This window comes from Struthio camelus, chromosome 3 (genome assembly GCF_040807025.1).
Source record: "Struthio camelus isolate bStrCam1 chromosome 3, bStrCam1.hap1, whole genome shotgun sequence".
NCBI classification, from domain to species: domain Eukaryota; kingdom Metazoa; phylum Chordata; class Aves; order Struthioniformes; family Struthionidae; genus Struthio; species Struthio camelus.
In genome coordinates this window covers 58451925-58464013 of record NC_090944.1, presented here as the reverse complement: position 1 = coordinate 58464013, position 12089 = coordinate 58451925, and the positions used below count along the sequence as shown (strand labels likewise).

The window sequence follows — 12089 nt, the reverse complement described above, 5'->3', positions numbered from 1 at the left end:
ATGAGGCTCTGCTACCAGCCCATAGGTATTTTGTGGAGGTGTATATTGCTTCAGCAGAAAGGGTTTGCCGGTCCAGGAGGACCCATGTAGATCTTCATCCTTCATTTGGACAAGTAGCTGTGGTTGAGATTTTTGGAGGAAACCGAAGGCACTGTACCTTCACTGCAGCTTGCATCCTTGGCCTCTATGCCTGCCCCTTTGGGGATGCTCACCGTGAAAATAAGGACCATTTCCCCCCAGCTAGCAGAAGTGCTTGTGCTGCCTTGGTGCTGCCCCAAGGAGCCCGGCGCCCTTGTGGAGGGAGCTGCATGTGCAGCGGCCGCACTGTGTGGCCTCCCAGACTCGTTTCTGAACTCAAGCAAGAAAAGTGACTGTGCAGCAAACAACACAGTCATTCCTGAATGTTGTTTGTGTGCGGGGGGGGTGGGGGAGTGGGGAGCGAATTAAAAACCTCAAGCAGTTTGGAGGGTGGGAGGAAATCTGCATTTCACTGTTGGTTGCTATGTAGGTCATAACTTCATTTGAGAAATATTCAGATATTTCCTGAAGAGGCCTGCTAGCGAGCTGCGGTGCTCGGCATCGGAGGGTGCGGGAGGATGCCTGGGCTCCTCGGCGGGTCTGGGTTCAATTCCTGCAGAATGGCTGCCGGTGAAGGGGGAAATTTTCTGCAGGTCTTTCTTTGTCACTGGCGCTCCTAAATAAAATAGGTGGAGGCTTTTGCTCAGGACAGCACTGAAAGCACCTTAAAGTCAGTGGGACTGCAGATGGTGGTCACAGCTCCCAGCAGACTCTGGAGAGGAGGCTTTTTTAAAGCCAAGGTGCAGTTTCTCTGGGCAAAAACAGTCTTTTTGCTGCAGGAGCGGGCGAGGGGCACCTCTTGGCCATGGCGTGTCTGCGGGCAGGGGGACGGGGAACGTGAATATTGCTACCGGCTCTTAACCGGCCCTTTTGGGGATTAGACGGAAAGATGACACTCTTGGTTTGAAAATCAGCCGTATCGGTGGGCACAGGGATTGCTGTTAAGGCATTAAGTCTTTGGAGGGAAACTCGGAGCAGCTTTTCAAAAGACCCGGTGCCCTCTTGTAATCACAGTCACAATTTTGGTCTGTGGCTCAAAGCAAGACTCGTTCGAGGTGCGTGAGTGGGGCCGGCCCTGGCTGGGAAGGGGAATGAGCACAGGCCTTCTCCAGGCACCAATCGAACATAAAGACTGCGGTTTAAAGCCCAAATTCACCCTGAAATATTCTAGGTAACCTCAGCAGGAAAGCAGTCTCCTGGCACCTGGCCCTGGTGGGGGCCAAATTTGCACCGCTCGTGGCAGCAGGGTGCTGCAAATACCCAAGAAATTGGAGGGAGGCGTCTTTGGGCATCGGCAAGCGCCGTGGTTGGGAACAGCCTATTCACCCCCCTGAGCGCAACGCCTTTGGAGGATGGGTTGCAGGGAGGAAACAAGCACTTTGGTTGTCACTTGGCTTTTCTACGCTTAAAGAGATTTTGATCAGTTTGCAGTGCCCAGAGGCTGGGTCCACCTCGCCGCGGTGCTGGTTGTACTCTGCATCGATAGGGCAAGTGCAAACTGTCCCCACAGCTCTCGAGAGAGGAATCAAACCGAAACTTACCACTCAAAGTAGAAAATACATAACACCCACAGCTACCGACATGCACAAATTGCTGCAATATAGGTTAGAAAAGGAGCCTCATTCTGCACCCTTCGGTCTTGTAAAAAGAGAAAGAGAGAAAACAAAAAAAGTCTTCTCTGAATGACTATAAGCACCAGTGCATGTTCCCTCCTCAATACTCAACTAACTTGTAACGGCTTGTTAAAAAGGCAAATTTTCACTTTTCATATATCCTTACTCCCTTTCGCACCTGGTTACAGTTTCTACAACATTTTTAACTTTTGTTTTTTTCATGATAGGTTGCAAGTAAAGTGAAACCTCTCCAAGGCGCCACCCAACCTCGTTAGTCGGGTCCCGGCCTTGGGCCACGGTCCCCGTATAACCAGAACCAGTAAAAACCTCCTGTTACTGAAGACCTTAACACTGAGAATGATTTCTGCATGGGGTTTTGAGGCTGAAAACAAAAGCAGCTCTTGTTTATGCTAGCCTGTAAATACATGCCGAACCCATCCTGAAAAGAAAAAAAAAAAGCTATCCAAATACCCAAGATAGATAGACTGGGGATGCGGAAAGCAAATGTTGTCTGTTGAGGGCAGGAGGAGGAGCCTCATGCAGAAAGTCTTGCTGTAGAAAAGCCGGAGCGAATCTGGGAACCGAGACTAGAGCCCAAGAAATCCTGTGCGGGCATCTCACTACCATGCTCATCTCCCTGCCCAAAAGTTACTTTCCACTTTGCTCATGTAAAACTCATCTGGTAAATGCATGAACACTGGGGGTCTCCATAACCCTAAACCTGGTATCTTGTTGTGACAGCTTGATTCCTCTGCGTGGGCAAGCCAGAGAAGAGATCCTCAGTCTTTCTTTTATTTTGTTGCACATAGCTTCAGTATTACCTGATTCCCTTCACTTCCCAGTGCAGTGCAGCCACTTTGGAGCTGGAATGCTGCAAGGAATCTCACTGGGCACTTGGATAAGGAAATGATGGAGGACTTGCCTATTCACAATTAATAGAAAAAAAAAAAAAAAGAGGTGAGGACCTTCATTAATCGTTGCGCAATAAGGAAGTCGTACTGGTTTGACTCCTTTCAATAGGGCTATTTGGTCACACCTACCTACCTGGTTTGGCATCCCAATCATCTTCCCGCATGCACGTGCTGGGAGAGGCAGAGGAGGGAAGTGTCACAGCACCCACGTGGCACAAACCTGCCCAGCCTTTGCCTCTTGGGGCAGGGAGAGCGGCGAGCGCTTGTCACCCTTTTCCGTGGCGTTGCTAGGTCTCCCTGTTCTGTGGGGTGCTGCGTATCCCTTTTCCAGGAGGTGCTCTAGCATCTCCCCAGTGCTGCCTGTCATCATGCTCTGGGCCTAGACTTCTGCCGTAAACCTTGACTCTGACGCCTGCGCGTCGAAGAGGAGCAGAAGCCCACGTGTCCCATGGCCCAAGTTGCCTCCATTCCTGCTCCAGGGTTTCCCTGTGGGCGAGGGGCAAACGTCTCCTCCTGGCAGCTGCCACTGCCCCCCGAGCCCAGGTCCTCACCCTGCCACGTGGCTTCTGCCAAGGCCTTGGTATGGAGGTATGGATGGCCTGCAGCACCGGAGTGTGTTTAACCCCCCCCGCCCGCCCCTGGCATCCAGAAAGCAATTTGTGAACAGATGTGAAGCTGATGCCCATACCTGAGATGCCAGAAGATAGACGTTCAGGTGCTGGGCTTCAGCTAATGCAATGGCTGGCACAACCCGCCCTGGACGAGGGCACCAGGAACATTCTTCTAGCGGAGGGTGGGACACGGGCAAGAGAGATGATGTTTTTGGGAGCCTGGGCTATGATGTGTCAAGTGTCTTTGCTCACATTCAGGCTGAGGTTGCAGAGCTGCTTGGCCTGAGCCACTTGAGGCCTTCACGAAGGTAGAATGTGTCACCTAATCTGTCCAGCACTGAGCTTTCCTGCATCCTTTGCCTGGTGCCAAACTACAGGTTGTCACAGAGGAGGTGAAGAGGTTTGGCATTGAGCGAGATGAGCAGAGGTGGTGTCTGCTCACGCATGCCTCCAAGCAACTGACTGTTGATGGGATAAGAGTACAACTCCGCACCCAAAGCTTTAGCGTGCACCTAGGCAGACACGTCCTCTTCCCCTCCCATCCCCACAGCAAATTGATGAGAACCCTTCCCCAGCACCTTTTAAAAAAGAGGAAGCAGATCTGTGCAATGTGTTTGAAAATACTGAACCTTCATCCATGGTCTGCAGTTCTTGAGGACATGGCTTCAATGGGTGAGAAAGCACACTTTTTGCCAGCACTTTTGTGTGCTGCTCATGAGGAAGGGGCCGGCCAGTTTGCAGGATGTCCCTTTTTTCCTGCATCATCTGAAAAATTAAATACCCTTGTTTTTGCAAAGTGATGAGCTTTCAACAAAAGCTCTTCCCCCTCCCTCCCCCAGCCCCCTCGCCAGGACTGGTTAGAGCTAGGTGGCTAAATTTGCCAGGATGTCTTCAGCTTGTCCCAGTCCCAGCAGCTGACCGGCACTGTAGGGGAGGAAAGCAAGGCATCAGAGTGGGTCACCCAGCAGGTGAGCACAGGCATATCTGTTTAGAGACCTTGTTCCTTTTTAAAAGAAAGCAAAGAGCAAAACCTCCTTCTTTTTTTTTTTGCCTTTACCCTGGGAGGGCTGAGCAGCCTCAGGCAGCCAGGGCCCAGCAGGCAGCAGTTTTTCTGGAAGATGCACCGTGTGTTTTTGCAAATACAGAGGCCGAATGCTTCGTTTTTGTATCCCTCAAAGGGAACCACCAGGCAGCCATCGGCCTCATAACCGCCTAATAACGGCCTAATAACCTCCTGAGACTCCTTTTATTAACAGTAAATCTTTTTTTTTTTTTTTTTTTTGGGGGGGGGGAATGGAGAGGGAAACCTTACTTGCATACCTCAGTGGCTTTTTTTCTTAGGCTGCCCCTGCACTTTTGCTTTTCAGGTCCCTGCCGCGTGCAGGGCGCATGCCTGGGCCCCGCCACAGCGGCAGCAATTACCCAAGTGCTTCCTGGCTACCTTTAATTACACCCCCAAACTATTTTCCTCATTGTGATGCCTCTAAACACCAGCAAGGGTTTGGGCCCCGTCCCGCAACGTGCTGGGCTGACGCTGTGTGCTGGCAGCGGCTGATTTAAGCACGAAGGGCTCATACGCGCCTCGGTGAGTCAGGTCGGCTTTGCAGCCCTCCGGGCTGTTAATTGCCGGCACCGGGCATTAGTTCTCGCCCCCGGAGAGCCAGCTAAGAGAGCAGGGACTTTATAGTTCGGGAAGGACAGCCAGGTCTGGCACCGCTGGCCTGGCGGCAGTGCATCTTACTGAAGCAACAAAAAAAAAAAAACCAAACCAAACAACCCCCCCCCCCCCACCCCCCAACTTTTCGTGCTTGTAACGGGTACTTCTTAGCAGCAGTCGTGCTGCTGTTGTTGTCATCAGTATTGAAACCCACTGTATTTCTGGTCACAATATGCTGCCGTCAGTGACTTCTAACTGGCTTTGGCTTTGCCAGAAACAAATGCAACAGCTGCTGGGCTCAGCCTTGTGAGGCTGCGATCTATAATGTGCATTGTCTTTTTATGTAATGTGTTTTATTAAACATCTTCTAAAGCTTACAAGTGTCCCCAGGACATAACTCTCCAGCGCAAAGTAATGCTCTGCCAAGTAATGAAGTATGATTTATGGCGGTAACGGTTATCCTATGTTTTTTTAAAAAATTATTACAGCAATAGCTCTGTCGAATATAGGAATATAACATGCTGCATTTGGCACGTTTATGACAACAGTGCTCTGGTTTTCTTAACTCCACAGTTCTGTGTTGGCAGTATTTCAAATTCTTGAGACAGATGTTTAAACGAATTTTAAGAGGACAGTGAAATACTTTTAAAACATCATACAGTGTTGAGTGCCTCAATATGAAAAGGAACATTATTTCTTTAACATTCAGGTAGGGAAGGACAGCACATGGCCTTTCTGTTTTAGATCTCACGGTAAATGATGGAAGTAGCAAATGTTGAATTAGCTTTCTGAGGCATCCCAGCACATTGTTGCTTTTTGGCTGAGGTTGTGGTGGTGGTGGTGGGGCGGGGGGAGGACACTTGACCTTTTTCTAGGCTGCGTTCATATGCACATCTCATTTGCGAGCGGTGAAAACAGATCCACATTTGTTTTGAATGCAGTTCCCACCATGTTGATACAGGACTAAGTGGTCTCATGCTGACATTTTGTTTGTGTCATTGTGGTCCCAGTGGTTACAGTTTCAGGCCAGAAATGACAATCATTTGGAAAAATGTAAACGAGAGCCCTGGTTACCTCTCTGAGCGGCAGACAGCGTTCACGTCTTTCCATCAAAACACCAAGAATTCTAAAAAAGGTGCTTTTTTTTTTTTAAAGGGATCGATCAGAAATTGAGAGAGCGCCTTAACGAACAAAACAGGGTGCTGGGCTCTGGCGTTGTCATTCGTTAACTTTGAACCGTGGAAAATCGGAGCCCACAGAGGCAGAAGTCAGCACTGTCGGAGACATCATCGCTGTCAGCGTACGCTGGGTTTGCGGCGGCGGCGCCGCCGGGACGGCGCTCTGGGACCGACCGCCCTGTGCGTGCAGCCAGTGTAAAGATATTGAAGACAAGTGAAGCATCAGTAAAGCAATGAACACTTATATTTAATTTACATTTGACAATTTGCACATAAATAATGATGTAAACCAATACGTAAACATATGATAGTTTGTTGTTCTAGCAAAGTAAAAAGCCTGTTAACTTTGGTCAGAGTCTTTCCGAGACAAAAAAAAAACCCCAAAACACTGTTGATTGATGCTACATTCACATGTAAAACTTCTAAGGGAAGGGGGAAACAGTAAAGAGAAGTAACAATTCTTAAAGCTGATGCATATAAATTCTTGTAAAATTTGTATCAAATACAAGAAAGCACTACAGGCAAATAATAGGAAAAGTGTGTGTCCAGTGACAGAGTAGTGATACTTTGGTTTATCCTACAGGTAAGTACTATACTTATGAACTATTGCTACATTTAAAAGATGTCAGCCTCACAATTTGCAGGAGTGGAAATGTAATGAACTGTAGTCCTTCAAAAGCTGTGGTGAGAGACTTAGATGTCAGGATTGTCTTTAACAGAAGGCATTAGAATGAAGTTTACAGAAAAAAAAAAAAAATCACCAAATCCTGGACTGATGAAGTGGGCTATTCTTAACATTCTAATTTATAAGAATATAAACAGACAAAAAGATATACATGGAGGGAAAATGTGTAATAATGCTACTTATATTTACGTGAGTTGACCATGCAACTCTTTTAACGGCCGGGTAAAATGAGACTATGCGCTCACCCCAACTAACTTGAACTCTACCCTTCATTGTGTATTGTACTTACACCACACATGGGTAATATTTGGCTTCTTTTCAAGTTCTTTCAGTTAAGTTTTCTGGCTGCCTGTTCACTGACCACCCTCCTCCTTCCCCACAGTATACGTTGCCAGGAGAGGTGGGGACCGAAGCCCCCGGTCCTGCAAACATGATAATTCCCACTCAATTCTTTGAGACTCCACGCGTGCGTGGAGTTATTCACATAAGGTGTTTGCAAGTTCAGGCTTCACATGGGCAACTGTGCCACGTGCACTTGCAAGTGATAAATGCCTTAGCACAACCTTCTGGTTTTGAGGTCACTGGTAATATGCAAAACTGGATAACATTTGATTTTCACACTTAGATGAAAAATAGGTTTTATTACATGGTTTGGCTCACAACTTAAGTGGTATAAATATATATACATATACATATATAGTATAGTGGTATAAATATATCTATAAATATACATGTATTCCTTGCTACACCTCAAATGTCACCATATTGTCTTTGGGCTTAGCAAAACAAAAAGATAAAAGGACGTGCATTCTATCTTTCCCTGTGCACATTTTGGTTTCTTCTCTAAAGTAGCAAAGCATTTAGATAAAACAGCATTGTCTGCACCACTGGACACAAGCACTGAGGTAACTGTTGTTCAACAACTTTGCAATGCCCTTTTCATCTTTAATTAAATTAACCACAAAATGTACAAACACAAATACTGAGAAAAATCTGAGTCGTACAGAAAGGAAGAAAAAAAATGTATGTGCCAGAAAAGGACTTTGTTCCCCACTTCTACCCAGGCAAAGTGGGAGAGGAAAATACAGATTAAAAACAAATCCCTTATTTCTCAGGGAATCTGACCATCCTTTTTATCCCTGGAAGGCTCTGGCAAAAAAAAAAAAGGGGGGGGAGGGGAGGGGAAGAAAAAAAGTCTGCCAAAAAACTTCTTTTAAGAGAATATTAAAAATATTTGCGTGTTTGTTTTTAGACTGCTTTTGGAAATAAAAGAATTTAAATGATTATTTTTTTGGAAGAGCCACTTCAAGCAGATGCATTCCTTTGGTCATAGAGTTACATGACAACGTGTGGGGCTATAGCTGTCTTCTAACAACCTAATGTATTTTGTCCATGGCAAGTAGGCGTTTGCTGCGCCCCATCTGTTCTGGGTACAGCTGCAGGTAGAAGAATCTCTCTCCTGTCCCCGGAGAGCCAGGGGTACTAGTTTCTTCTCTGCTTGCTGCTACTGCCTTTTTTTTTTTTTCTTTCTCCATTTTAATTCGCAATGGGGTGATTTGCACATAAGAGTACACAGCATGTTTTTCAAACCAACTGATCTAGGATTCTGTATGTCAAATGTCCAACTTTGGCAATACAAAAACCCACATTTGTTTAAAAGACATTGGTACATAAAACACATTTACTAAAACCCTAATCTTAGGTTTTTAAAACAGATGTGCAGAAAAAAGTATCTACAAAGAATGGCCATAAAACAAAAAAATAAAAACATTTAGAGTAAAAATTACAATGAATTTTCCAGTCATTGTAAACATTTTTCTAATTATTGCTTTTAGAATGATAAATTGCATAATAAATTATGAAGTACTATCATTGAAAAAATAATTATGGATAGATGATGATTGTCTTTTATTAACTGGCGAGGCAATGCACAGTCCTTTGCCTCTTTTTATGCCCTGAGAAAACAGTAACTTTGGAGTTCCGTCTTTCAGTTGGAGAACGTAGGGAAACTACTGTAAGCCAAGATTGCTTTGCAGCATTGAAACTATGTACAAGCAACTGCTACAGGCACCCTGACTTGCCAAGTCATAAATAAAAAAAAAAAAATCACTTTGCCAAAAAGTCTTAAGGGTCCATTGGTTCAACTGTTTCTTGCTTGACCTTTACAGGTAACAGAGGTAGTGGGTGACCGTGAGGCAACTTCATAATTGACATATCTGAAGACTCGTAAAGGTTGCATCCTGAGGAGATAAGTCCATTTCCCAGGTTCCTCTGTAAAGATACTTTCAGATTAGCTCCTTCCATTTCCCTTCTGAGCATGGTCAGTATATCCTTCTCCACGATCGATGTTAAGTCGATATTGTCCTCCATTTCTTCCAGCTTGTCGGCATTGTCACTGACGTCAAACTTTTCTATCTCTTCGTTGATTCGATTCAGGTTCTCCATGGAGAGGCCGGAGGCAGGAGCTACAGGGCAGTTGCCCTTCAGATGGACCTGGAGGCTGCAGAGGTGAATGTAGCTCTTGTGGCAGTGGATGCATTTATGTGGATGTTCACGGGTGTGAAGACGCTTGTGCAGCTTCAGGTGCACAAACTGGGTGAATTTGGCTGGGCACAGCTTGCACTGGTAAGGCTTCTCTCCAGAGTGGAGCCGCAGGTGGGTTTTGAGATTGCTGGTGCTGCTGAATCGCTTGTGACAAACCTAGTGCAGGGGGGCGGCAGAAAAACAGTGAATGAGTGGGAGGGGATTTTATGTTTTAAATCACAGACACCTAGGAGGAGATGGCATGATGAAGCAGCAGCTTTTTATATCTTTACACTTTCTCACAAGGGGTAAAAAATCCCCACCTCTTTTATTTAAATTTTGCTGAATAGCGTTTAAGGTATGGCTGGCGTGGCAGAACTGAATCGGGCAGATGCTGCTCTAGCAGGCAAAAGGCAACCACGTTGTCTCACAGACACTTGGCATGCCAGGGCTGGAGGCTGCTGTGATACAGACTTGACTCTTGAGCAGCCGCTGTTCTGTCACGCAACCCGCTGCACATGCCACGCTGAGTGTGCACACGGGACGAGGAGGGCACAGGCCCTACAGTCCCTTTGGCCTCCGAGATAAGCTGTCCCTACGGTGTGTTACATACCTGACACTCGTGGGGTTTTTCTCCTGTGTGTACCAGATAGTGCTTCTGGAGGTGCGCCAGCTGTGTGAAGCCTTTATTGCAAGTCTGGCATTTAAACGGTCTCTCTCCGCTGTGTACTCGGAGGTGGACCTACGGAGAAACAAAGCGCTTAAACTTGCAGTTCTCAGTAACCATAATGAAAGTACCTTCAAGCGTTTCCTAAAGTTAGCAGAAGCCACCCCACTGCCAAAATAGACTATGACCCAGTTAATTAGCTGGCACCAATTCTAAAACATTGTCTTTACAACCATGCTGTCTTGGCAGGGGATGTGGAATAAAGCCCAAACTGATAAATAGCCTAACCAAGAAGAAAGGCCTGTCCCTGCTTTTCCTAGATAACCTATAGGAGGAAACCAGAGCCTTCCAAGAAGGCTCATATGTCTTATCCTCCACTGCCTACCTTCAGATTGGAGAGCTGGCCAAAGGTCTTGGAGCAGACATTGCATTCATACTTGATCTTCCCGTTCTGCTTCTTCAGTGGGTATGGAAGGGTTTTGTAACCGGTCACATTCCTCTTACTTTTAATAAGATTCATGGCTTCTTCACCGCCGGTGGCAGCCAACACCACTGAGGTAGGTTTAGGTTGCATTATGTGTTCTGAACTGGCTGCTGTACCAGCGGTGGGCGACCCGCTGGTGGGGCTGCATGGCTTGTCCTTCATGCTGGCAGCAGCGCCCGTGATAGAGAAGGCACTGTTAGGTGCTGGTATGAGGAAGTCTCTTGGATGATCAGGCTGCAGCAGTCGACGGCCTCCTTCGCTGGGCAATGAACTGGGGAGCGTGGCTGGATTCAACATGTGGTGGGAAAGACTACCTCCACTGAGCAGGTTGCCATAAAGAGGATACATCCTTGGGAAGAGACTGAAATTGTTGATGCCATTGATATTGTTCAAAGCGCTCAGGTTATTACAGCTCATATTGAACGGAGGTAACAGGAATTTGGGGTAGTGGGGGTTATAGGATGGGAGAAAGGCAGACGGGAGATGGCTGGGGGGTGCGTATCCAGGATAAGACCCCAATCCTTCTGAGCCGTATGAGCCATTCACGTAAGAGTATGACTCTCTGTGCTCTTGGGAAGTAGGTGCCAGAGGTGAAACTGTGACCCCTGGACTGCTGTGAGGGCTTGAACTTTTTAAACTTTGGTCTGGGCTGCTCCTCCCAGAAGGACTCGGTGTAGTAGATGACTGGATGGGTGAGTGAGTAATGTAGCTGGGTCTGTCCATCCCATACGCTAAGGAAGCTTTCAGATAGTCTTCAGGAACGTGAGGTCGGATAGGATAGACAACTCGAGGGAAGAAACACCTCTCAGGGCTATAGTTCCTGCGCAAATCATCCAAGTCTTTTTCTGGAGCAACTGGTGAAATGTTGGTCTGGAAGAAGTCTTTTCCTTTCGGAGGGTTGGATTCCATTTTCAGGATTTCTTTCACACTGTGCTCCTTCTTTGGGATGCTTTTCTGACAGAGCTCATCTTTATCAGCACTGTGCTGCTTTGGATTAACATGGGTTTGTGCTAAAATACAAAGACAAGGTAATGATTATTTAGATAAGCCACCACAATTACCTCTTTTCAAAACACAATCTAACTCCTACAAATTTACTGGGAAGGAAGGGCCAGTCTTGGAGGTGAACAATCACTTAACTCGCCAAAAAATTAACTGCTGTGGAAAGAAATGCCTGCTGATATGAAGTGTTAATCAAAAGCATTGTTAATTTAAGGGACATGAGCCAGTATATACAGATCTGGAGGATGATTCATTTGCAGAGTGATAGTCTCCACTTTGCAAACTGATTCCACCTTTCCTTTCCCTTAAATTTGCCTAGATTCACTGTTGATTATCTATATAAGCTGTATATCTAATAAATGAAGTAACAAGCATTTGTTCACAATACAGGTTTAACAGAAAGCCTGTGCAGAACGCAAGCTCCCAGAAATGTTTCTCACTAAAATAACAAGGCATGACAAATCAGCTTTTGCCAAACCACAGCAGTCACTTCACCAGCCAGTTCAATTACTTACAGTACCAAAAAAGCCATGGCTGGCTAGGATGAAAGCCTTCTTCAAAGAGAAGGTATTCTCCATCAGTAAACAGATCATTACTCATTAAATATACTGCTTAGGAACATCTACAACAAAGCAGACTATTTACTGCAGATTTCTGTGGCATTCAGTCTATGCAAAACT

At 46.2% G+C, this 12089-nt stretch overlaps 2 protein-coding genes across 15 annotated transcripts in view; one reads left to right on the top strand and one right to left on the bottom strand.

Annotated features, from left to right (window-relative positions):
* The window catches only part of ATG5 (autophagy related 5), a 119215-nt gene extending 113062 nt beyond the window's left edge, over window positions 1-6153 (top strand). The window contains exon 8 of the mRNA XM_068937933.1: window positions 6026-6153. Within this exon, the coding sequence (XP_068794034.1) occupies window positions 6026-6099 (74 nt within the window). The 3' untranslated portion in view covers window positions 6100-6153. The remainder of the gene's footprint in view (window positions 1-6025) is intronic.
* Window positions 6154-7350: 1197 nt separating this feature from the next.
* Window positions 7351-12089, bottom strand: part of PRDM1 (PR/SET domain 1) — a 104192-nt gene continuing 99453 nt past the window's right edge. For 13 of the 14 annotated variants that reach the window (XM_068937919.1, XM_068937920.1, XM_068937921.1 and 10 more), the window contains 3 exons: window positions 10309-11417; window positions 9870-9998; window positions 8263-9433 (listed from right to left, as the gene is read on the bottom strand). In XM_068937919.1, the coding sequence (XP_068794020.1) occupies window positions 8858-9433; window positions 9870-9998; window positions 10309-11417 (1814 nt within the window). In that variant the 3' untranslated portion in view covers window positions 8263-8857. Of the gene's footprint in view, window positions 9434-9869; window positions 9999-10308; window positions 11418-12089 lie in introns of all 14 variants that reach the window. The other variant, XM_068937918.1, reaches the window with a different exon arrangement.